At 37.7% G+C, this 26,914-nt stretch overlaps 3 protein-coding genes across 11 annotated transcripts in view; 2 read left to right on the top strand and 1 right to left on the bottom strand.

The window, feature by feature from the left end:
* rgs12b (regulator of G protein signaling 12b) overlaps positions 1 to 3,220 on the top strand; it is a 137,133-nt gene extending 133,913 nt beyond the window's left edge. For 2 of the 3 annotated variants that reach the window (XM_062032581.1, XM_062032582.1), the window contains exon 20: positions 2,109 to 3,220. In XM_062032581.1, coding sequence (XP_061888565.1) covers positions 2,109 to 2,554 — 446 coding nt within the window. In that variant the 3' untranslated portion in view covers positions 2,555 to 3,220. The remainder of the gene's footprint in view (positions 1 to 2,108) is intronic. The other variant, XM_062032583.1, reaches the window with a different exon arrangement.
* Positions 1 to 26,914, bottom strand: part of LOC133639450 (target of Myb1 membrane trafficking protein-like) — an 862,139-nt gene that overhangs the window by 430,239 nt on the left and 404,986 nt on the right. The window lies entirely within an intron of this gene.
* Positions 6,745 to 26,914, top strand: part of dok7b (docking protein 7b) — a 44,726-nt gene continuing 24,556 nt past the window's right edge. Inside the window, exons 1-7 of one of the 7 annotated variants that reach the window (XM_062033651.1) lie at positions 6,763 to 6,788; positions 6,906 to 6,974; positions 7,156 to 7,288; positions 7,387 to 7,432; positions 10,863 to 10,945; positions 11,170 to 11,320; positions 13,351 to 13,551. In XM_062033651.1, coding sequence (XP_061889635.1) covers positions 7,235 to 7,288; positions 7,387 to 7,432; positions 10,863 to 10,945; positions 11,170 to 11,320; positions 13,351 to 13,551 — 535 coding nt within the window. In that variant the 5' untranslated portion in view covers positions 6,763 to 6,788; positions 6,906 to 6,974; positions 7,156 to 7,234. Of the gene's footprint in view, positions 7,289 to 7,386; positions 7,433 to 10,862; positions 10,946 to 11,169; positions 11,321 to 13,350; positions 13,552 to 26,914 lie in introns of all 7 variants that reach the window. The other 6 variants (XM_062033648.1, XM_062033649.1, XM_062033647.1 and 3 more) reach the window with 6 other exon arrangements.

Genomic DNA, 26,914 nt, shown 5'->3' with positions numbered 1-26,914 from the left:
CTGAGGAGACCAATTTTTGAAGCTTTTCAGGTGGAATTCTTTTCCATTCTTGCTTGATTTACAGCTTAAGTTGTTCAACAGTCCGGGGGTCTCCGTTGTCGTATTTTAGGCTTCATAATGCGCCACACATTTTCAATGGGAGACAGGTCTGGACTACAGGCAGGCCAGTCTAGTACCCGCACTCATTTACTACAAAGTCACACTGTTGTAACACGTGGCTTGGCATTGTCTTGCTGAAATAAGCAGGGGCGTCCATGATAACGTTGCTTGGATGGCAACATATGTTGCTCCAAAACCTGTATGTACCTTTCAGCATTAATGGCGCCTTCACAGATGTGTAAGTTACCCATGTCTTGGGCACTAATACACCCCCATACCATCACAGATGCTGGCTTTTCAACTTTGTGCCTATAACAATTTGGATAGTTCTTTTCCTCTTTGGTCCAGAGAACACGACGTCCACAGTTTCTAAAAACAATTTCAAATGTGGACTCGTCAGACCACAGAACACTTTTCCACTATTTATCAGTCCATCTTAGATGACCTCGGGTGTTGTTGATAAATGGCTTTGGCGTTGCATAGTAGAGTTTTAACTTGCACTTACAGATGTAGTGATGAACTGTAGTTACTGACAGTGGTTTTCTGAGGTGTCCCTGTGCCTATGTGGTGATATCCGTTACACACTGATGTCGGGTTTTGATGCAGTACCGCCTGAGGGATCCAAGGTCCGTAATACCATCGCTTACATGCAGTGATTTCTCCGGATTCTCTGAACCTTTTGATGACATTACGGAACGTAGATGGTGAAATCCCTAAATTCCTTGCAATAGCTCGTTGAGAAATGTTGTTCTTAAACTGTTGTGACAATTTGCTAATGCATTTATTCACAAAGTGGTGACCCTCGCCCCATCCTTGTTTGTGAATGACTGAGCATTGAGCTGCTCTTATACCCAATCATGGCACCCACCTGTTACCAATTAGCCTGTTCACCTGTGGTATGTTCCTAATAAGTGTTTGATGAGCATTCCTCATCTTTCTCAGTCTTTTTTGCCACCTGTGCCAGCTTTTTTGAAACATGTTGCAAGCATTAAATTCCAAATGAGCTAATATTTGCAAAAAATAACAAACATTTTAAGTTCAAGTTTATTATTCTTCGGTCAATCGTCAACAAAATAAACAAACAGTTGTACATAAATTGAAAATGAAAATGTTGCAGACCGAAAGGGTTTAGGCTGAAGTTGAACACGTATTGCGCCTAACCCTATAAACAATGTCAAGTACAAAATAAACTTACGAAAATTATTAAATGTCCTTTGTACAACATATTATAAATACACATTATACATAACATAAACACAATTCAATTATATACACAGTAAAGGCATGTGAGATATCCTTGTAGACATGTTAAACCTTTGTACCAATTTATATACTATATACAAACAATTGTACTTCCATTATTATTTATAACCCACATTTAGTATTTGAATTAACATTGATCATAGTATTAACTACTGTGTTGATTCAAGAGTGATATATTTTTTCAAGACATTAGTCTTAAAGTGTTTTAAGACTAATGTCTTGAAAAAATATATCACTCTTGAATCAACACAGTAGTTAATACTATTCCAGTTTGAACATTAAGTATCTTGTCTTTGCAGTCTATTCAACTGAATATAGGTTGAAAAGGATTTGCAAATCATTGTATTCTGTTTTTATTTACGAATTACACAACATGTCAACTTCACTAGTTTGGGGGTTTGTAAAAGAAAAAGTCCTGCAAAAACCCACACATAGCAAATTATATTACCAGAAGGTGGGGTGAATGAATAGATAGATAGGTAGATAGATAGTACTTTATTGATTCCTTCAGGAGAGTTCCCTCAGGAAAATTAACATTTAGTTAGAATAGTTTAATGAAAATAAGACTGAATGTGTGTATTTTTTACACAGCTCTTGTGTCGGACCATGAACATGTAGGTAAACTAATGTGATCGCATACAAAAATGTCGATGATAAAGTTTGCATGGGTTTGCAGTGGTTTGGTGTTATTGTCCTTCCACCATTTTTTTTTTTTTTTTTTTTTTTTTTTTTTTTTTTTTACATAGCAGCCTGTGTCTCCTCAGGTAAGGACAGAGACAGATGGAGAGGGAGGGAAAGAAGAGACCACGTTAAAGTTGTCAACAGAACCGCATCCAACCCAGCACCGCCCCCTCCATCTCTTCCCTCTGCCCCGCCTCGGCCTCCTCTCTGCTCACGCCGCAAATCCAAGTCGCCCTCATCTCGCTCCAACCGCAGACTTACAAAGCAAGCTTTGGATGTTGACAAAGTCCAAAGCTCTGGGTCCCGAGACCAGCGGGGCCCCCGGGGATCCGAACGAGACAAAAAGTGGGAAGACGTGGCCTCGGAGCTGCGTTGCCGTGGCAGCAGGATGAGGTCGGCCGTGTACCAGACATCGGACCTTCCCTCCATGGTGAAAGCTAAGAGACAGTTGGAAGAGAATGGAGGCAAAGGTCACACAGAGCGAAGCAAACTGAAAGCAACATTTGTGTGAAGAGTCCACCTACTCACTGCTCTCTTCCTGACTCCAACACTCAGACTCTGAAGCAGCTTAGTTAGCCTCTTAATCATATGCTCTATATTCCACTTCAACTCACTTATGAGCAAATTAAATTATATGCTCAGCAAAGTTGGCATTCCAGAAAAAGTCCTAAAAGAACAATGAATCTGACAAATGTCTTTAACGGCTTTATCCTACAATTATAAAGTGGAACGTCTCCCATTTGAAATGAATGAAACCGGCCGACCCAAAACAGCACCATTTTAACATGTAATATGCCTTTGAAAGAGAAATACTAACTTTTATATGATAAATATTGTATAAAAACAATAAAATATAATGTACTACCCATTTGAGTTGTTAGGCCTATTTTAGGGGGGCTCAAGCCCCCTTAAAATATTCTTAAGCCCCCCTAAATAATTTGGTGTTAAAAAAAAAGAAGAAAAAAAAATATATATATATTTTTTTACATATACATGCTGACATATTCATTATAAAGTGGCCCGAATATGAGTTTAAATAAATAATCATATAACCTGTCATTATTCACTCAGTTTCCCCTCACTTCATATCGTAAAGTATAGCTTTAGTGCGTAGGTATCCAATCCATTCCACTTGTTCATATAGAAAATGCCCACATCACTCAAAATCCAGTCCGCATTTTCTCTGCGACCTTGCTTGCGGTCCTGCGGGTGTACGAAGCACATTAGCACACAGCACTGCAGAACAAGAACGTGAACGGATGCAAAATGGACATAAGAAACTTTTTCAAGAAAGTAAGTATTCATCACTGCTTGTAGTAAAATGTATTAGCTCCACTTTACACCAGGTCTGTGTTTGACAAAAAGTTACATTCCCGCTCTAAAATAATGCTGCTACTTAGTTAGCTAGTTAGTCTGAAATGCATCATGAAGGTCCTGGTTATTTATAGTTAAATGTGCACTCTTTTTTACCATTTGCTATCTTTGGGGTTACTTCCTTCTGGAGCATCAGCTGTGTTTCTCACTTTACACATGGAGGAGAACAGGAGCTGAGCTCATTCACGTATGACTATCATCAGTAGATAATAATAATAATCACTCCACAACCCCTATTGACCTGTAGGAGTCAGGGCAGAGGAGCACAGAAAGTGAGAGGAGAGAGGCTTCTATTGGAAAGGTGAGTAGGAGAATAATGATACATATAAATAAATATTAAAACAAATTGTTTTTTAAATGGCTTATCGATAAGCCATTTGTTTTATTTATTTCTGGGTGGATCATGTTGACTATTGGTCCTCCTAATTGTCAATCATTCTGGTGATGTTACGTAAGGACATATATATATATATATATATATATATATATATATATATATATATATATATATATATATATATATATATATATATATATATATAATTTATTTATATAATAGATTGTATTTTTAATCTACTTTACATTTGATTCCAAATCTCAAAGTGCTACAGAATTACAACCATTGGCTTTGTTAGGCCTATTTTGGCGTTGTAATAAATAAATGTTTAAAAAATGGCTTATTGATAAGCCATTTGTTTTATTTGATATATATATATATATATATATATATATATATATATATATATATATATATATATATATATATATATATATATAGATATACACTACCGTTCAAAAGTTTGGGGTCACCCAAACAATTTTGTGGAATAGCCTTCATTTCTAAGAACAAGAATAGACTGTCGAGTTTCAGATGAAAGTTCTCTTTTTCTGGCCATTTTGAGCGTTTAATTGACACCACAAATGTGATGCTCCAGAAACTCAATCTGCTCAAAGGAAGGTCAGTTTTGTAGCTTCTGTAACAAGCTAAACTGTTTTCAGATGTGTGAACATGATTGCACAAGGGTTTTCTAATCATCAATTAGCCTTCTGAGCCAATGAGCAAACACATTGTACCATTAGAACACTGGAGTGATAGTTGCTGGATATGGGCCTCTATACACCTATGTAGATATTGCACCAAAAACCAGACATTTGCAGCTAGAATAGTCATTTACCACATTAGCAATGTATAAAGTGTATTTCTTTAAAGTTAAGACTAGTTTCAAGTTATCTTCATTGGAAAGTACAGTGCTTTTCCTTCAAAAATAAGGACATTTCAATGTGACCCCAAACTTTTGAACGGTAGTGTATATAATTTAATAATGTATAATAAAATCTCCTGAATTTTCATCAAAAACCAAATCATACGAAAAGTCAAATTAAAAAAAAAAAAAAAAAAAAAAAAAAAAAAAAAAAAATATATATATATATATATATATATATATATATATATATATATATATATATATATATATATATATATATATATATATATTTTAAAATCAATTCAACAAAATAATACACAATAATACCATAATAAGCAAAACGTTTAATGTTTTCGCCACACAAAACAGTGTACAAGACTTTTGGTGACAATTTTCATCAAAAACCAAATCATACGAAAAGTCACATTTTTTAAAATATATATATATATATATATATATATATATATATATATATATATATATATATATATATATATATATATATATATATATATATACTGCATAAATATATTTATATATATATGGATATATGGATATATGGATATATATATATATATATATGAGGTGTGGGGAAAAATTGATTCGAATTTGAATCGCCATTCTCACATTGTGCGATTCAGAATCGATTCTCATTTTTAAAAAATCGATTTTTTTAAAATTATTTTAATTTTATTTTTTATTTTTTTTAATTAATCAATCCAACAAAACAATACACAGCAATACCATAACAATGCAATCCAATTCCAAAACCAAACCCGACCCAGCAACACTCAGAACTGCAATAAACAGAGCAATTGAGAGGAGACACAAACACAACACAGAACAAAGCAAAAGTAATGTAACAAAAATGTATATTATCCACAACAGTATCAATATTAGTTACAATGTCAACATAGCAGTGATTAAAAATCCCTCATTAACATTATCATTAGACATTTATAATAAAAAAAAAAAAGAACAATAGTGTCACAGTGGCTTACACTTGCATCGCATCTCATAAGCTTGACAACACACTGTGTCCAATATTTTCACAAAGATAAAATAAGTCATATTTTTGGTTCATTTAATAGTTAAAACAAATTTACATTATTGCAATCAGTTGATAAAACATTGTCCTTTACAATTATAAAAGCTTTTTACAAAAATCTACTACTCTGCTCGCATGTCAGCAGACTGGGGTAGATCCTGCTGAAATCCTATGTATTGAATGAATAGAGAATCGTTTTGAATCGGGAAAAAATTGTTTTTGAATCGAGAATCGTGTTGAATTGAAAAAAAATAGATTTTGAATCGAATCGTGACCCCAGAATCGATATTGAATCGAATCGTGGGACACCCAAAGATTCACAGCCCTAATATATATATATATATATATATATATATATATATATATATATATATATATATATATATATATATATATATATATATATATATATATATATATATATATATATATATATATATATATATATATATATATATATATATATATATATATATATACAGTACATACATTATGTACATTATTTCTTTGCATGTTTTTGCTGTTGTTTTTTTTGTCTTGTCCCCCTATTGTCCCCACAATTTCCCCCCATCGTCTTCTTTTTTTTCTCTTCTTCTTTCTATCCCGTCCTGCTCCGGTCCGTCAGCGCCGAACAGTAAATCTGTCCAAATATTTCATAAAGTTAAAGTAAATCGGGCAACGCGAAAAGTATCCAACACTTCTCTCTCGTAAAGTAAATCTGTAAATCAGATATGGGAATCTACATCAACAAAGACAGATTAAAAAAAAAAAAAAAACTAAAACATTTTTGATTTTTTTTTTTATTAAACTTGTGCCAGATTGTGGATGCTGGTGGGCCGGATCCAGCCCGTGAGCCGTAGTTTGGGAAGCCCTGACATAGCCAAACAACCAGCCATTCATTTTATGTTGATTAAGGTTTATATCATTTTTGTTCTGGTTTGTTTCCTGGTGTGTACAATAATGCTAAAAATAATCACAATATAGCAACGTTTTTTTTTTTTTTTTTTACCTTAATTGCTATGGTTATTTTGTTCGAGAAAAACTTTAGCATTAATGCGCATGCTCAGTAGCGTTTTTCCGGGTCGCTCATTTTTTCAGAACACCGCCGGAACCCCAAAGTAAGCATGGAAATAGTTTCGGTGACAGAGTTGTGTGTTCTTCTGTCTGGGTGCTATTTTAGTTTTTTTTAATCCAACATGTTGATGAAATAACGTTTAACCAGTCTCTCTATATAGGGTTTAACGAGTGATAAGGCCATAAATCCCCGTCTAACACCCGGCCGGAGGCCAGACTTAAAGTACCTGGTGAGATAAGTGTCATTTAATGCCGTTTTAATCTAATTAGCTGTGATATCAACTTCATGTACGCAGAATGGCAACTGTACTAACTTGGCTGGCGGGGGGGGAAGTAGTAAGTACTGTACTGTACTGTACCGCTTGCTCAGCTCAGGCTATTTTGAAAAAAGACCGGCCCCCTTGTCTGTAGACTGGAGGGGGGTGTCGGTCATGGTGGCGGGGCCGAGCCAGGCACTCACACGCAGCTGCTCGGATAACCATGTCAGAAGATGACCGATACAATTGTCGCGGAGGGACAAGTCAAGTTTAGAGATGGAAAAAAGGTGAAGTTTACGTTTTTTTTTCAACTTCATAATCTATTTTCGAAATATATATATATTTTTTAATTAAAGTATTTATTTTTTTGTATCGACATATACAGTGGAAGACTCGGTGGGTCGTCATTCGGAAGCCGTCTCCAGTCGCAGGTATGTTGCATTGTACATTCCACCTGTCTGACTCTATGTAAATGTCCTAAGCTTATTACTTTTAGAATAAGGTGCCAAATGCGCCATTTGTGCGTCAACACGTTGCGCAATACAGCCTATTATTTTAATACCATGGACAAAATAACCATGGGAGTGGAGGCAAAAGTTAGACATTTTTCAGTTCAGTTTCAGTTTATTTCGAACATGCATACGATACAATGTGATGCATCACACAATTCCAGTTGTTCTATTACAGCACGTCCTCCAAAAAGGAGTAGGAAGAAGCAGAGCTTATTTAATCCTACCCCATTTCCAGTGGTGTGCTGGGCCAGCAAGGCCTTCTCTGTTGGCCTAACATAACCAGAAATCATGATCATAATTAAAGATACAAGTATTTTTTAATTTACTTTCCCTAAATATCTAAAATTATTCATATTCTTTCCATGTCATATTCATACTTGCCAACCCTCCTGATTTTCCCGGGAGACTCACGAATTTCAGTGCCCCTCCCGAAAATCTACCGGGGCAACCATTCTCCCGAATTTCTCCCGATTTCCACCCGGACAACAATATTGGGGGCGTGCCTTTAAAGGCACTGCCTTTAGCATCCTCTGTCACTTGAAAAGGAGACTATTATATATGTCTCCGTTATCCATAGGTTTATCTATAACCCATAAAGTAGGCAGGCACGGAGCTATTTCTCAGCGTGTGTTTATTCCAGCCGGCACGTTAATACACTGACACACAACATCCGGATTCCCATCATGCATTGCTTCAAAACTACGGCAAGTAGTAATGTCCAGAAACATAACAGAGACGAAGCAGAAGAACGAAGAAGAGACATGGCAACGACGAGTAAGAAGAAGTACGCTTGCAAGTTCCAAAATGATTGGAAAAAATAATTTCAGTTCATCCAGCACAGCTCGAAGGGGAAGGGGTATGCTGCCTGCACATTTTGTAGATCAGACTTCTCCATTGAACACGGTGGCTGAACGGATATACTCATTCATGAACGGATTATTTATATATATACATAAACACTTGAAAATATATATACCCCCCCCCACCCCCCCATCTCCCGAATTCGGAGGTCTCAAGGTTGGCAAGTATGGTCATATTATGCACGTTCCAGTGCTGCTGTTTTTTGTTTTAGTTTGTATCCAATCAGAATTCAGCTATATTATGTTGCCATGCTGTACCAAATCTGCCAGACGCCTTCAGTTGATAGACAATTGCGATAGCCAATCAGATCATGAGTTGTTGTTGGTAAAGCCTTCTAGATGGTCTCACATTGAACGTGACATTTACGCGTCCTGTGATTGGATACTCATCGGGACCGTTAGCGGATTAATTTGAGAACACATAGAGTTGAGAGACTGTTGCGATAGCCAATCAGATCACAAGTTGCTGACAGTAGCTGTTCTGTTACAACTAAAAGTTGTATACCGTAATTTCCGGACTATAAGCCGCACCTGACTATAAGCCGCACCAGCTAAATTTAGGGGAAAATACAGATTGCTCCATATATAAGCCGCACCCGACTATAAGCCGCAGGGTTTTGATGTGTAATTACCGTAGTATATAGGGGTTCCTGCTACCACGGAGGGGATTGTTGGGACAGAGATGACTGTTTGGGAACGCAAAGCGTCCCATTTATTAACAATAAATCTTTCAATCATTCAATCCAACTTTCACATCTTTGACATGGCGAACAGCATTCGTGCAGAGTACAAATAATACAACGGTGCAAAGTAATACAAAGTGCTCGCCTGTACGTTATCAAAATAACCAGCCTACTACCGGTATATGAAAAGTCAGTCTTTAATCATTGTGTCATCGTCTTCCTCCTGCGTACTAAAACCACCGAAATCCTCTTCGTCGGTGTCGGAGAAGAACAGGCCGTAAATAAGCCGCACCCTTGTATAAGCCGCAGGGACCAGAACGAGGGGAAAAAGTAGCGGCTTATAGTCCGGAAATTACGGTACTCTTGTTGTTAAAGTGTGTCATCCTTGTCATTTAATTAACATTGTTACAGGTGTATTTGTCGCCATTATGTGGTCATGGGCAGTTAATATATCTTTGAGAAGTGTGTACTTTGAATTAAACTTTATTTACCGGAAGTTCCATAAGCCAAGCAGATAAATTTACGGTATATGTTTTAATTGCTGATGCGTTATAATTTATTTTTAAATGCGCCAGAAAATAACCTGTTTTGTATACTGTTGATGTGATTCAATGCACAGTAGGGCGTAAATGTGTTCCTGTATAGTATTTCTCCAGCAATGATCATGTGGTGAAATCAATTATGGTATTTTGAGAGGTAATCATTGAAGTCAAAGATCACTGAAGGCCTACATGGGAAACGCACAGCCTGCCATAGCAATTTTATCCAATTTCCTTGTTCTCTGTAACAGAACAGTGAACAAATAAATAATAAATAAATAATATACCATAGTAAGCATATAAATATTAAATACATAAATAATCTTTGTCTTAATTAAAAAAGGAAAAAAAAGAGTTGAAGATGTTCATCATAATTCGTTCTGTGTACTTTGTGAACACTTGTAGTTTAAACTGAATCATAATGGTGCTTTGTTTGATTTATTTGATTAATCCCTTCCATAATTTAATTCCACATACTGATATACTGAAGATCTTAAGTGTTGTAGGTGCGTACAAATGTTTTAAATTAAATTTTTCTCTAAGATTATATTTCTCTTTTGTTGAGAAGAATTGTTGTACATTCTTGGGTAGCAGATTATAGTTTGCTTTGTGTATAATTTCAGCTGTTTGCAAATTCACTATGTCGTGAAATTTCAGTATTTTTGATTCAATAAATAAAGGGTTTGTATGTTCTCTATATCCAACGTTATGTATTATTCTAACTGATCTTTTTTGTAACACCGTTAATGAATGAAGTGTACTTTTGTAGTTATTTCCCCATATTTTGTAGTTATTTCCCCAAGTGTACATAAATATGATTGGCATGTCCCATGTCCCATGTCACATGTGACATGGGACTTCCTGTTTTATCGTTGCCAGAGATGTGAACGGTTATTCCCAAGGGTCGTGAATAAAAGTACTGTTAGCAGCACGTCGTGTGTTGGCTCAACTTATTGTCCACAGTACGAAACAAGACAGTGAGTTAGAAAATAAAGTGCCACTGAAGATCTTGCATAGGTTTATACTCGTGTATAAGCCTATGTAAATGTGGTTGGAATGATGTTATGTCTGTGTCTGTGATTTTCATTCTCAGCTGTGCCAATGGATCAGCTCATTGTTTTAGGGCCCAGTACCCGGTATGGCAGCTGTTCCATGGACACATAGCACAAATGAAACAACAGTGTCTGTTTGATGCTATTAGGCACAAAATGACTTTAAAGCGTGCTGACGTGTAAAGCTTATCACTGTGTGTGTGAATGTACCCCAGATTGTCTATCTGTGCTGGCCTATAAAGAGAGAAAAGCCAAGGAGCGAGCAGGCCACAAGGATCGTCTCGGTGTGACGTTGGAGGTACACATTTGGTCTTTAATGAAGATTTTTATCACAGCTCGGTGAAACTTTTGAGGATTTCTCGCACTCACACTGTGCATGTAGAATTGACCACGTAACACAGTGTGACGGCATACACCTCTGCATAATCAAATATTTCCAATATGAGCTCAGTCAAAAATCGAAGAGATCAATAATGTGCTACTGCAAACTACCAGCATAATAATACGCATATTGGTTGTTAGGGCATCTTTGGTGTGGAACCTGGGCCTGGCTATGATGGAGTCAGCTACACTCTCTCCATACTCTGCCAAGCACACACTCTGGTGCTGGGCTTCCACAGTCGAGAAGCTCTCCATGCCTGGGACGCCCGCGTACGCTACAGCCTGGGAGAAGGCAAGTTTTTGGAAAAGGCTTTAAATTGGATGGCTATCATGACTTACAAGTAGGGAGGGATGCGCCGATCTAACGGCTACCGATCAGTATCGGACGATTTTCGTGCAAAAGTATGTGATCGACATTGCAGAGTAATGGTTTTTATTGCCGATTACAAACACCTACCCAATTTGTCTGACACTGTATTTATTTTAGTCCCCCGGCTGACAAGCGGCTAGCAGCAAATGATGTGTCTCCATTAGGGATGTATACCAAGAAACAGTATTTTTTAGTATCGGTTTCTAAATGAGTCGGTCCAGGAGGACCGTTAAGATTCTGAACAAATGATATGGCTATGACACACGTGCGCTGTCACTTTAACTTAGGTGCCGCGAGGATCTGATATTTAGCTTGGAGTGATCACAAATAAGGAAGCAACTCCACACAACATTTCCTCTACTAAAGTCCCTCAAATTCGTGCACATTAATACAAGTTTCAGTTTGAAAGTATTGCGCTTTACTCACGTGTCACGACCGCCGCTACCACACTTCATTAACTATCCTCTTAGCAATCCAGTAATCCACAGGCAAATATTAATCCACTCAAAAAAGTGAAAAAATAGTGATACAATAGTCCATATAGTTGCTTGGAATCAAGACGACAGCCGCTCACGGGTCTCTTGTCGCCATATAACGTCACTCCATAGCACCGCGTTTGCGTAGCATTAAAACACACCTTGCTTAAATGCACACCTACCCAACATGCTAATTGTTTGTTTTGATTATATGATACATTTGATATGAAATATCATGTAAAAGTGTGTGCTCGGCACATAAATGCCACACATGATTAATATTTAATTGTAACGAATAGAAACACAGTGATGGTATCTGTGTGGTCTTAACAAGATAATGTCATAACACCTGCATTGCACCTTGCAATTTAAACATAGTTGACTTGCTAAAGACTTGAAAAGCAGGTGTTGCTAAAATACTTTTCTGCTGTGAGGTATTGCAATATGTTGGTGGTGTACAACCACCAACTAATACAAATGGTAATAAAACATGGTTTTCATACCTTTATGTACACCAATTACATATAGTACCAATAAAAGTACCGATGGATACCGGTATCAATAAGTAATATATTGATATTGGTATAAGTAAAATCCTAACAATATACATTGCTCGTCTCTATACATAGTGTGGAACTTCTCCTCTTAGCTAATGATGATCACCTCCATTATGGCAAATAAACTGTATTTCTTTGTATCTTAAGTGTCATTATCATGTACTAATATCACTGGAGGATGAGGCTAAACATGTTACACTCCTAGCAAGAGCAAGCATTTTGATAGCTAAAACTACTAAATCAGCTGTAAACAACACCAAGAAATGAGTGATTAGTAAAGTTTAAGAGGTTTAAGAAGTTGCAGCAGAAAGTAAGCAGATATTAACAGCAAATTAACAAGTAGATTATTAAGAGATAGAGAGAGGATAATATAACAAGCATTGTCACAGTCAGTACACAAGTTGGATTGATCCATAAATTGGTGGTGTTGATACCAAGGGTAGTATCAGGATATGATTGATACTAAAGTGATTAAGTCATTATTTTATTATAACTATTTTTTGTTGTTTTTGTTCATGTTTACAACCTCTGGGAATAATTTCCTGGATACAATATAATTTTGAGGCCAAAACCAAAATATTTAATTGAGTTGTACACTTATTGTGAGCTTTTAACTTTGTTTTGCTAAATTAATTGTATGTAACAAAAAAGAATAAGAAACTTGTTTAAATATTGATGTGAACTGCTCACCATGAATACATTGAAAAATGTACAGTTAACACATGTGATCGGTATCATTATATTGATATTGGCAGATCTCACACATAATTGCTCCGTATCAAAATCGGCTGAATAAAGCCCTGACTGTAACATCCCGATTTACAAGTTTTGCACATCTTTCTATGGGGACGTCATCTTGTGTTACGGTTGTTTCTTTCCTCTTCCAGTGTAACTGTCTTTCTGTGTTGTCACCCTCCAGTCCACAGATTCAGTGTCAATGTGGAACCAGGTACTAAACTGGAGAGGGGCTCCGCTTCTCTCCACCTGTGCAACAACCTACTGGCCCTCACCAGAGGTCTGCCTCCTGTCATCATTGGGCACTGGAAGTTGTCTACATTGCGTAGATATGGTGCTGTGCCGAATGGCTTCGTGTTCGAGGGCGGGACTCGCTGCGGATACTGTAAGTAAGACCTAACTTTGGACGACTGATATATGATTATAGTGTACGGTAATATGTAACTACCCAATATGTTGGAGGAAGTTATCAGTTTTTTCCTCATGATTGCGAAGGTTTTAGCCTGCAGCAGGTTACTTACTTTTGCTTTATTTGGTGCTGGCAAATATTTATAATAGCAAACATAACAGATGGAGACATATCGTTTTACTAAATTACAGATTCTAATCTATGTATTTGTGCGGAACATGCCTAATTTACACTCATTTGACACTGATTGGGAATGGAGGGCTCTAGATCATGGGTGTCAAACATGTTTTGATTGAGGGCCACATCGCAGTTGGGGCTGCCTTCAGCCTGCGTCTTAACTTTCTTAGACTAAGATCCTCCCACACTGCTTAGGGCATTGGGCAGCAAGCCTTCCCCATTCTGTTTGATCATGGGAGGCTTCCTCAACCCTTGCCAAGTTGGTCTAAAGCTTTTAGGTCTTTGAGGAAAGTTATTTTCCATGTGTGTTTTGGTCGTCTTCTTCTTCTTCTTCTTCTTCTTCTTCCGACCAGAGAACCATGTCATTGCTACCTTGGGGGCAACGTTCCCTCTAAGGTGCGCCCCTGCGCAATAGCGCATTGCTCACACGCCCTCTGCGCACAGCAAATCTATGCTGCACGTAGAACTATAAACAAAATAAACAGATAACAATTTGTTCTGTATGATTTTGCAATGCAACTGTGAGTAACAGGTGACGCAAGCGGCCACAACTGCCAAAACAATGTTCATCAACACTGTTAAATTATTACGTCTGCAAGACACTTTAAAAAGGGCAGGAATTCCATCCATCACTTTATTGAGCAAAACTGTTTGTTGGCCATAACCACAACAAAAACATAGTAAAAAAAACAACTTCTGTCTAGCAAAACTGGTCATTGTCCGCCGTACAAACCAGGCTTAAAGCAACTCTTTGTCATCTGCCATATCGACATCAGACGTTCTATCTCTCTATCACTTAGTGATGTACAAGTCAGTACATCACTGACTTGCTATGCCCCTACTCTTCAGGGCGCAGCCTCCGGTCTTCAGGCCAGGGTCTTCTAAAGATCCCTAAAACTCGTTTTAATACCCGTGGAGACCTGGCATTCCAGGCTGTAGCTCCAAGACTCTGGAACAATTTGCACCAGTCCCTCCGTGTGATCTTGACTGTGTTGAAACTTTTAAGAAACATTTGAAAACTTTTCTTTTTCGTAAAGCTTTTAGTTAATGCACCTTTTAACTATCATTTTAATCCACTGTGTATCCTTTTTATGATGTTGCCCCTGTTGTTTTAAATTGAAGTGTAGTTTTACTTCACCTATGTTTTGTACAGCGCTTTGTGATTTTATCTGTGAAAAGCGCTTTATAAATAAAATTTACTTACTTAATTACTTACTCAGTTGCACCAACGCACGCACTCACCGCACTTCGCCAGTGATGCATTTACGGCCACACAAAAAGTCGGATAACGCCAGCACCACACAGTGTCAATTCCAGATCGTTACGCTATGACTCCCCAAACCGATGTGCTTATTCTACTGTCATTTATTAAGAATGTTAATTTGTCGAATGAATTTTAATCATGGAATGCTGTAACTAGATTACAGAAATGCTAATAAGATATATTAATCGGAACTAAATGTGATCTCTGAAAGGGGCACAAATTATTTCCAAAAACTAGACACCCACCTAGACATAATAATAATATAGCACACAGCTCATGAAAAACAAGATTGTCAATCACTTATATTAGAAAAAAAAATGTCATGAAAATGACGGCTGTCATTTGATTGTTAAAATAAAACATTTAACTTGTTATTAAGTCAGCTTTAGGACAGGTGTGCTGCTAGTGTTCACGTCTAATGTTGCTCACATGTACTCCACTGAATGGTTAGGGAGTTTTTGCGTTTGCTCAAACACATGAACAATTAGAGGGAACATTGCTTGGGGGTGCATTTTGTTGGCATTTAGTATGTGACCTGCAAACTTCATCCCAAGTGTTTATTTCTTGGCTGAGTGGATGTGTTTTAGTTTTTTGGTATACATCTATGTTGGTGGTTTGGTCACTGTATTTGCTCTTTAAGATTTGTCGTAGGCAACGTTGTTGGAAGGCATTCAGCGTTTTCCTCATTCTTACTGGGATTTTCCAGATTTCACTCTGGCATATAGCGCTGTAGGAAGTACTACAGACTTGAAGAGCTTGACTTTTAGCATCTGTGGCCTGTAACAGTGAATATGAATTTTAATGTAGAATTATTTCATGATATTACACAATTGCCTATGCAATTGATTATATTTTTTTACATACAATTTGATCGATAACTTGCTTTGAAAAATATACATATTCTATATATATATATATATTTATATATATTTTATAATATAAATATTATATATATATATATATATATATATAAATGTATATTATATATATATATATATTTGTGATTTCAACCACATTTAAAAAAAAATATAACTTAATATAGCCTAGTCCTTCTCAAATAGTGGGGTGGGCGCGTTGTGACCTCAGTGAACATACTTTTTTTTGCCGTACCAGAATATGATGAAGCGTAGGTAGCACTTGGCTTCACTGTAACCACGGTGGAAGACAAGGAAAGACCTGTGAGTCGTTTCTTTTAATGTTAATACGCTTACAATGTTATGCAGAGGTATAGTTATAACAATTTTATTGACAAATTATACTATTTATAATCACGGTAGAGAGTGGGGGTGCACAAAATATTTTCTTCTTCCAAGGTGGGGTGTAACAGAAAATAATTGAGATGCACTGATAGCGTGTGTTGCATAATCAGATAATATCAAAGTTAAAAGTACATGACCGTACAAATTTTCTGTTGAATTTGAAAGAACAATTACATTTAGTAAGAAATCTCTATTGATGCACATTTCCAGGGTTTCGTGGAAACGATGTGGTGTGGTTGGTCAGATCAGATGTCTGTGCTCTAGAAGATGTCATCAACTAATTTGCATAATTAGCCATTTACGTTTAGAATCTGAAATACCAAAGTACAGGATTTTGTTTTTCAGTCATCTTATTATATCAACTAAATGTCTGCATCTTATTGGCATTTAAAGGCAACTTTAACACAAATGATGGCAGCAAATATACTTGCATATGGTGTCAGTCAAGTTCTAGTCTAAAATTAGCATGTGCAGGTTAGCTATAATAGTTTAATCGTTTAGCAGTGAAATGCTAGCTACTAAATAAACACAGCTGTCATTGTGGCTATAATGATATCAGCACATCAATGAAACATTGCACACACTTAGGAGAAGCCTTTATTGTGGCCAAACAGCTAAAATTTAGTTTCATCTAACATCACATGGGCAGAGATAAGACCTTCTGGAGAAAAGTTCTGTGGTCAGATGAAACAAAAATTGAGCTGTTTGGCCATAATACCCAGCAATATGTTTAGAGGAGAAAAGGTGAGGCCTTTAATCCCAGGAACACCATGCCTCCGTCAAGCATGGTGGTGGTAGTATTATGCTCTGGGCCTGTTTTGCTGCCATTGGAACGGGTGCTCTATAGAGAGTAAATGGGACAATGAAAAAGGAGGATTACCTCAAAATTCTTCAGGACAACCTAAAACCCTCAGCCCGGATGTTGGGTCTTTAGTGCAGTTGGGTATTCCAACAGGACAATGACCCCAAACACACGTCAAAATGGTAAAGGGATGGCTAAATCAGGCCAGAATTAAGGTTATAGAATGGCCTTCCCGAAGTCCTTACTTAAACGTGTGGACAATGCTGAAGAAACAAGTTCATGTCAGAAAACCAACACATTTAGCTGAACTGCACCAATTTTGTCAAAGAGGAGTGGTCAAAAATTCAACCAGAAGCTTGCCAGAAGCTTGTGGATGGCTACCAAAAGTGCCTTATTGCAGTGAAACTTGCCAAGGGACATGTAAGCAAATATTAACATTGCTGTATGTATACTTTTGACCCAGCAGATTTGGTCACATTTTCAGTAGACCCATAATAAATTCATAAAAGAACCAAACTTTGTGAATGTTTTTTGTGACTAACAATTATGTGCTCCAATCACTGTATCACAAAAAAATAAGAGTTGTAAAAATTATTGGAAACTCAAGACATGTTCATGACTTATGTTCTTTACAAGTGTATGCAAACTTTTGACCATGGCCGCATATATTTCCCATAACGTTTGAAAACTCCCATCGGCAATATCTGCACTGATAGCAAGATGTGATTGTGTAAGGGACGGCGTGGCGAAGTTGGTAGAGTGGCCGTGCCAGCAATCGGAGGGTTGCTGGTTACTGGGGTCCAATCCCCACCTTCTACCATCCCAGTCACGTCCGTTGTGTCCTTGGGCAAGACACTTCACCCTTGCTCCTGATGGGTGCTGGTAGCGCCTTGCATGGCAGCTCCCTCCATCAGTGTGTGAATGTGTGTGTGAATGGGTGAATGTGGAAATACTGTCAAAGCGCTTTGAGTACCTTGAAGGTAGAAAAGCGCTATACAAGTGTAACCCATTTATCATTTATTTATTTATTTAAGGGACGGCGTGGCAAAGTTGGTAGAGTGGCCGTGCCGGCAATCGGAGGGTTGCTGGTTACTGGGGTTCAATCCCCACCTTCTACCATCCTAGTCACGTCCGTTGTGTCCTTGGGCAAGACACTTCACCCTTGCTCCTGATGGCTGCTGGTTAGCGCCTTGCATGGCAGCTCCCGCCATCAGTGTGTGAATGGGTGAATGTGGAAATACTGTCAAAGCGCTTTGAGTACCTTGAAGGTAGAAAAGCGCTATACAAGTATAACCCATTTATCATTTATTTATCATTGTACCATAAGTAAAACCGAAGGTGTGTTTGCCAAAACGTGCATAAACATAAACAATTCTTAACACTTGGCCCCAAATATATTTGTGATGGTCCAAATGTATCCATGGCGGGCCACCCTAAATAAATGAATGTACAGGAAACACTGGATACATCACAATTATTAAACATGAACACTTTTAAAAGGACAATAAAGTTGAGTTTTGACCAACATCAGATAGTGTGGGTGTTGTTTGCAGTGGTGTACTGTCATTTTGAGATGTATTTTTTTTCATAACATTTATAAAAAAGTATCATAAATACAGATTGTATTATATACTCTATTTCTTGCACTAAAGTTGTGTCTGTTGGGTGTACAGTATACAATTTAAGGTCAACTTTTGTTAAAAATGTGATTGGAAGCAACAAATCCACGCCAGCCTTTGTATCAATCTAGCAAATAATGCTTTGTATAAGTGTGTGTGTGTGCCCATAGACTCATGGCTCCTACTCGAATGACCATGAGGTCCACAGACTCTTGTTTCAGTGCTCTGATGACCAGCCGCTATTAATACCAGTCTTCCCTGTTGTGCTCATTCAGCCAATCACATTCCTCCTGTTGTCACTACAACCGATCCCTGTCTTCTCATTCAAGTTGTGTATATATTACAGCAGCCTAAAAAAAACTACATAAAGTTAATGGCTGAGAAAACCTTGTGAGTGAATTCAAAGTGACATTTCTGTCCATACTATAACCAAAGTGTTACCAAAGTTTATATGTTTTACATGGTATTTTAATATTTCAGAATATCTTTGTCATCCTTTTAAAAAAACTTTTAAATATTAGTGTAATGCAGAGCAGTTCTACCCCCTACAAACTACACTCACAATAACATACATACTATATTAATACCTAACTATGTTGATCACATTGGGCCAATGTTGTGTTAGCCATTTTGCTTGTTTTTATTTTGATTCACTGGTTTTGGATCTTATTAGATTGTGCATAATGAAACAGTCAATAGTTACAATACAAAATAATATTTTTTATTATACTTAAGTTATGCTTCCACTTATTTCCCTTCCAATTTAACAATGAGTAATATTTTATATAATCTAACTAAGTTAGTTTTGTCATACAGTAGATTGTCATGGTGTGTCATCTATAAGAAGTTTAAACTCAGTTCAAAGTTTGGAATCCCAGAAAAATTGAGCATTTCTCTTCATAGACTCCCTCCGAATGTTATTGTTGCCCCTCCAGACAGCGATTACCTTTATTACATTTCACTGTGCTATAAAACCGCAAACTTCTGACACTTATTTCAATAAATCATCACAAGGAAAGACTCAGTTCAGCTCTCCTGCAAGACTTTTTGAGTAACCGTCTTCTTCATCAACATGGAATGTTAAAATTAGCTGCTGGTTCAGATCATATTTGTATCATACTTTAATATGACCGACTGCTAACCTCCATGTCAACTGCACTGTGTACACTAAAGATGCGCTGATCGATTGGCCACAGATTTTTCGATTTGTCTTTCAATGACTATCACAAAAAAAAAAAAAAGATCCTCTCTGGCTGATACTTGATTTATTTTGGTTTCCCGGTTGACAGAGCTGGCTAGCAGCTGCTTCCTTAAGTTAATAATCACACACATTGCACCAAATAAACTACCTGTACAATTTTTATACGTAGACTCAAAGTTCGATATAACGCGGTCCATGAATACCGATTACGTTATTCCTCAAATAGCGTTGTATAGAAATTCTTACCTTTTACTCTTTACATTTTGAAAAAGTTATGCACGTACCTCGTCTGCCCAAACGTGCTTGGTGGATAGTGCCACCACGTGACTTGACGTGAATTGTGGATGGTGCTCCCATGTCACAGAATGGAGCGGGTAAGTTTGGACATCAGTTGGTCAATATTTTATTTTCATTTATTTTTATTTTTTTAATTCCTTAATTTTTAAGACTTTCATTAAGATTTACAGTGTAAGTTTGTAAGTATGTGATCATTTGGTAGAAAACAATGCGATTGAAAAAAGAAAATTGGGGGAAAATTTGGCGTCCACTGCACAATCGCGTTTTAAAGAACGATCTGACCGCTCTATACCGAACTTTGAGTGTATCATTATCACCGTAGGACGAGGCTAAACATGTTAAACAGAGTAAAAGCAAGCAGAAGCTAACAAGGAACCTTACTAATAGCTAAACCAGCCGCCAAGCTATCTTGAAACAACACAATGAATGCTTAGTAAGCTTCAAGAGGTGTAGATGAAAGCAGAAAGTAAGCACCTTTTAAGAGAAAATTTACAAGTACGATATTTTTTTAACCATAAGCTGCACCGGTATATAAGCCGCAACCAGTAAATAATAGACGTTTTTTTTCGTTTTATATTATAAGTCGCAGATATATGCTAGTACGTTGTGAAATAAGACATTTACATGAAAATATTTAGTAAATGTTTTCCATACCTTGTTTCCAAAAGGTGCCTGTAACAGGGCAGTAAAACGGCAGTAAAAACAGGTTTCGTCTTCTTTGTACTTTAACACTTTGACTTTGAACAGTTTCTTAAAGTGGATAATTTTAGTACATTGTTTGATTTTTGCTTCGTCCATTCCATAATTTAGCCCTTAGCAAAAAAAATCCATAGATTAGCCGCACTTTGGTATAAACTGCAGGGTTCAAAGCTTCGGAAAAAAGTAGAGGCTTATAGTCAGGGAAATATGATGCATTAATAAGAGGATAATATAACGCTGCTCTGTTGGTGTGTAGTTGCCATATGTACACGTGAGGGGAGGGCATTCGATCATAAATTGGTAATGTCAATACAAAAGCTATTATCAGTATATGATCGTACTAGAATGATTAATTAGATCAGTATTTTCACAACATCTTTTTTTGACATTACTGTTTTAATTAATTTAGAAAATAAGTCCCTGGACTTAAGAGGACTTCAATGGCAAAAATGGCCCATTACTAGTCTACTTTACAAAACCGTAATTCAAACCATTTTGGTTATTTGGTGATTAATAAACATAATGTTTAAGTCTTTCCTAGGCTCCAAGTAAGTGTCATTATGTCTGATAAATCATTATATTGATGAAAAATGTGTTACAATGCGAAACCAAGACAGTTGTGGTATGTGCATATTATGTGTGTTAAGAAACAGTGTTACGCTGCCATCTACTGTCTGGAGTTAGAACGACACGCTGCAAAGACTGTTCCATTATAACGTGTTTGTGAGCAAGGGGCAACATGCCAATTCAGATTTTTTTTTTTTTTAATGGACTCCATATCTTTCTGTGGCAGTCAAATATTTAATGTGGGGAGCCGTCACTAAACCGTACACTGCCATCATATTCCAATATTTGCCAACAGTGCAGAGTAATGAGCTTCAATAAATACAAAATACTAATTTATAATAATATTTTTTAAACCAGTTTGTACTTTTGAAGCAGTAAACTTAGAAATAATGAATTATCATTTTTAAAAATAATTTCTGTGATTTCTCGTGAGCTTTGTATGCTTGTGCAAAAAAAAAAAAATTTCAGTTTGTCGTTTTGTCTTGTAATGCTTGCATGGAAATATATTTTGTCCTTGAATTGCACATTGCTCTCTGCTGTGGCTGCACTTTCACAGTCAGGTGCACCACTTACTGCAGACGTGACAACCAAAGTGACATGCCTGACTTTTGTATTGACACACACACACACACACACACACACACACACACACACACACACACACACACACACACACACACACACACACACACACACACACACACACACACACACACACACACACACACACACACACACACACACTGTAGCCAGTGTTATGAGTTGTAGGACAGTGTTGGTGTGCAAAGCATTTTTACTGGACAATAATCTGTTAAATTTGGGGCCTCATAAAAGTGGCAGTGTGCTTGTGGCTGCACTATCACGTGTAGTGATGGTATACACATTGATGTTAGTCATGATCTCATGCCGTATTTTAACAAGCCAGAGGCACATAATCGATGTTTGGACCGCAGTCTGTGTCTGTGCAGCCCATATATTTCCTGCCTTATCAGGTAGACACAAGCTCATGTGTGCTCTGTAATGAACAAGCTCACACTAGCACAGATGCGGCCAGCAGCACGGCACCAATAAATGATGCACTGCAGATTTTGGAAAACTGTCAAATTTGTTAAAGGTGAAAATAATTCCAAACCATGCCTGCAATGACAGCAATGTTTCCATGTCCTTCAGCAGACACGCACATGCACACACAGCCGTAGGTTTATGCCCAACTAAGGTTCACAACAGCCTTGTAGTAGCAGTTTCTAATTGTGCCTTTTTATTGTGGCTCAGAGTCAATAATGCAGTGCAATTGCAGGTAGAAGCGTTTTCTCATTACCCTTTAATATTGACATACCCGTCTGAACAGTGCAACTGATGATACGTGCGCTCTGGTGAAGCTAGAGTCGATAAGAATTTCAATTATTTCAGTATTATATATGTATTGATTTTCATTTTCTTTAACAGTTTTCATGGGTCATGTGGTGGTCATTGTGGTGGAAGCGCTAACCAAATTAGGCCGTGGTGTACCTAACATAACTGTACTGTACTGTCTGGTAGAAATGTGTCAAGCAAGGTACAGCTTCCTGATGGTAATGCCAACTACATTAGTTTTAGGCCTGACAACTACAAAGTATTCACATGGCTTCTCTTTTTCCGCATTTCGATATGTTACAGCCTTTTTCCAAAACGGAATAAATTCATTTTTGTCCTCATAATTCTACACTCAATACCCCATGAGAAAAACGTTTTATTTTTATTTTATTTTGAAAGTGTATTAAAAAAAAAAGAAGTAAGAAATCACAAGTACATAAGTATTCACAGCTTTTGTCATAAAGCTCAAAAGTGAGCTTAGAGGCATCCTGTTTCAACTGATCATCCTTGAGATGATCCTACAGCTTAATTGGAGTCCACCTGTGGTAAATTCAGTTGGTTAGACATGATTTGGAAAGGCACACTCCTGTCTATAAGGTCTCACACTTGACCGTAAATGTCAGTGTTGTGTAAGATATTGTTTGTAGACCTCTAAGACAGGATTGTCTCGAGGCACACATCTGGGGAAGGGTACAGAAAAATATACGCTACCTTGAAGGTCCCAATGAGCAAAGTGGCCTCGATCATTCGGAAATTAAAAAAGTTAGGAACCACCAGGTTTCTTCCTAGAGCTGGCCGGCTGTCTAAACTGAGTGATCGGGGGAGAAGCTCCCTAGTCAGGGAGGTGACCAAGAACCCGATGGTCATTCAGTCAGAGTTACAGCATTCTAATCAGGCCAATCAGGCCTGTATGGTATAGTGGCCAGACGGAAGCCATTCGTTCGTAAAAGTTTGCCAAAATGCACCCGAAAAACTTTCAGACTATGAGAAACAAAATTTTTTGGTCTAATGCAGGGTGTCAAACTTACGGAAAAGGTTTAATGTGGCGGGGCCCGCAAATTAAGTTTGATAAGTATAAAAAATAGCTGCAATTTTTTTAATGAAATAAACTACTGTTCTAAATGTGTCCACTGGATGTCGCAATAGCAATTTCAGTGTAGCCCACATCACACTGTTTAAGATGACGTGTCAGCTCACTTCAAGCGCCCTCTGGAGACATTACATTGGTTCCGTTAGTAGTTATGTTACCTTTGGCTAGTATGGTGTCGTTTGACAATTGTTTTGATTATATCATAATTGTAATATTTGAATGATGATAAATGAATGTTTTGTGGCAGTTGTGGATAGGGTTGCCAACTCCCTAAAAAAAGAATAAGGGACACCTTGCAGGGCTGGTTGACCTAATTTTTTGGGAAATGAGTCCTTTACTATCCACAAAGGTTCTTATGTCATCCACCTCCTCAATGCTGTCTAGTGGGCTTCCTAGGACAGAGTCAGCTCTCTTAATCAGTTTATTAAGTCTGTTCCTGTCTCTGACTGTACTGCCCCCACCCCAGCAAACGACGGCTTCGAACATGCCTGAAGTCTGAGGTATAGAGCGTGAACAGGTTAGGTGAGAGCACCGTCCCTTGAGAAGCCCCTGTGCAACAAACTACTGAAGAACAGTCACACAGCCTTGCGTACTGGGGCCTGTCGATGAGGTAATTAATGATCCATTCAGCCAGGTGATGGTCCACTCCCGCTTTTTCCAGTGTCACCTGCAGCAGTGCCGGCTGGATGGTGTTGAAAGTATTGGAGACATCAAAGAACATAACTTTCACCACAAATCCTGCGGTCTCCAGGTGGTTGAGGGCCTGATGCAGCAGGTAGATGATGGCATAATCCACCCTGATGCCTGGACAGTAAGAAAACTGCAAGGGGTCCATTGCTGACACTGTCTGCGTGCATAGGTGGCTGATGATTATCTGCTCCATGGTCTTCATGAGGTGGGAGTTCAGGGCAGTAGGTCTGAAGTAGTTTGGCTCCTTGGGATGAGGTGTTTTAGGGATTGGAACCACACAGGAGGTCTTCCAGAGTGTAGGGACTTTTTCCGGGCTGATGTTCAGGTTAAAAATGTGTACCGCAACTGTTAACTAGTACCCACATTCCCCGAGTAGCCTGGAACTGATGCCAGCTGGGCCTGTAGCCTTTCTGACCTTGGTGCGGTGAACTGGGGTTGTGGGTTTTGGGAGGCTGAGTGAGAGGGGTTTGTAAGGGAGTTGTGGACTATGCTGAGTTGTAAACGGCTGGGGCAGGTGTGGTATGGATGTGAATGGGTTGCAGTACGGCCATAGTCAAAGGAATGGCTTCAGGACAACTCTGTAAATGTCCTTGAGTGGCCCAGCCAGAGTCCAGACTTCAATCTGATTAACCATCTCTGGGGAGATCTGAATATGGCTGCGCACCGATGCTTCTCATCCAACCTGATATAGTTTGAGAAGTGCTGAAAAAGGAATGGGCGAAACTGCCCAAAGATAGATCTGCAAAGCTTGTTCAAAAAGTCTTGAAGCTGTAATTTCTGCTAAAGGTGCATCAACAACGTATTGAGCAAAGGCTGTAGATATTTATGTACATGTGATTTCTTTTTTTTCTTTTTAAAAAAAATATTTTTTCAAAAAATTCTAAAACAAAAAAAACTTTTTCACGTGGTCAAAATAACAAAATGTAAAAATAATTAATTGCTGTCAATACTTTCCGAATAAGAGAGGCCAATATGTGAAAATGTATGTTAATCCATCCATCCATCCATTTTCTACCGCTTATTCCCTTCGGGGTAGCGGGGGGCGCTGGAGCCTATCTCAGCTACAATCGGGCGGAAGGCGGGGTACACCCTGGACAAGGCGCCACCTCATCGCAGGGCCAACACAGATAGACAGACAACATTCACACTCACATTCACACACTAGGGCCAATTTAGTGTTGCCAATCAACCTATCCCCAGGTGCATGTCTTTGGAGGTGGGAGGAAGCCGGATATGTATTAAATTATTTTATGCCAGGTTTATGTAGTTGCATCATGTCTTTAATATGTTTGCAATGTGGTGTAAGTTGATTGGCATAAAGTTTTTCCTTGGTCTGACTCTTTCTTGGTGTTCTCCTGAGCTGAGAAGTCGATGTGACATTTCTCTCTACATTAAATTTGAATGTCTCAGAAAAATATTACAGTTCTATTTTGCATTTCATCATAATGTCTTGGCAACCTTATTTGTCTCCATGATATTATGTATTGTCAAAGGAGTGCTGCACCACTTCCATCTTCATCCATGATAATGAACAAGTTTCTTACTATTTGATAATACCTGTTTTTGTCAATCACAACCGCCCATAATTATCTTTCTTATGTTGCTTTTTTTAAACATGTTTTGATGGAAATTGTATCTTATTTGATTGTGAGAAATGAGAAACCTAGTGAGTATTTACAATACAAATAAATCATGAAATGTGTTATGTAAAAATTAGTAATCTCAAATGATTAAGCTTTTAAATTAGATTAATCAAACTTTTGAATTTGGATGAATCATAATTAATTACAGGTTATTACTCGTCTGCATAATTTGAATCAACTTACCCTAATATTTGGGTACAAACACATTTTTTTGTCAGAATGTCATACATCAGGGGTCACCAACGTGGTGCCCGCGGGCACCAGGTCGCCCGTAAGGACCAGATGAGTCGCCCGCGGGCCTGTTCTAAAAAAAAAATAAAAAAAAAAAAAAAAAAATAAAAAAATAAATAAATAAATAAAAATTTTTTTATTTTTTTTTTAAAATTAAATCTACATAGAAAAAACACAATATACACTTTCAATCAGTGCATCAACCCAAACAACCTCCCCCATGCACACTCATCCACACCCACTCACACAAAAGGGGTTATTTCTTTCTGCTACCAATATTCTGGTTCTCACAACATAGACAACACATCTGCAAGGGACACAGTCCCTGAACACAACATAGACAACACATCTGCAAGGGACACAGTCCCTGAAGCACACATGATTGTATAGGCTGCTGGTCCACTAACATTTTCATTAATTACTATTTTTTATGTAATTATTTTTATA

Source organism: Entelurus aequoreus, linkage group LG22, assembly GCF_033978785.1.
Source record: "Entelurus aequoreus isolate RoL-2023_Sb linkage group LG22, RoL_Eaeq_v1.1, whole genome shotgun sequence".
Taxonomy (NCBI): domain Eukaryota; kingdom Metazoa; phylum Chordata; class Actinopteri; order Syngnathiformes; family Syngnathidae; genus Entelurus; species Entelurus aequoreus.
Note: the sequence above shows the minus strand (reverse complement) of the source record. Positions and strands in the feature narration are given on the sequence as shown.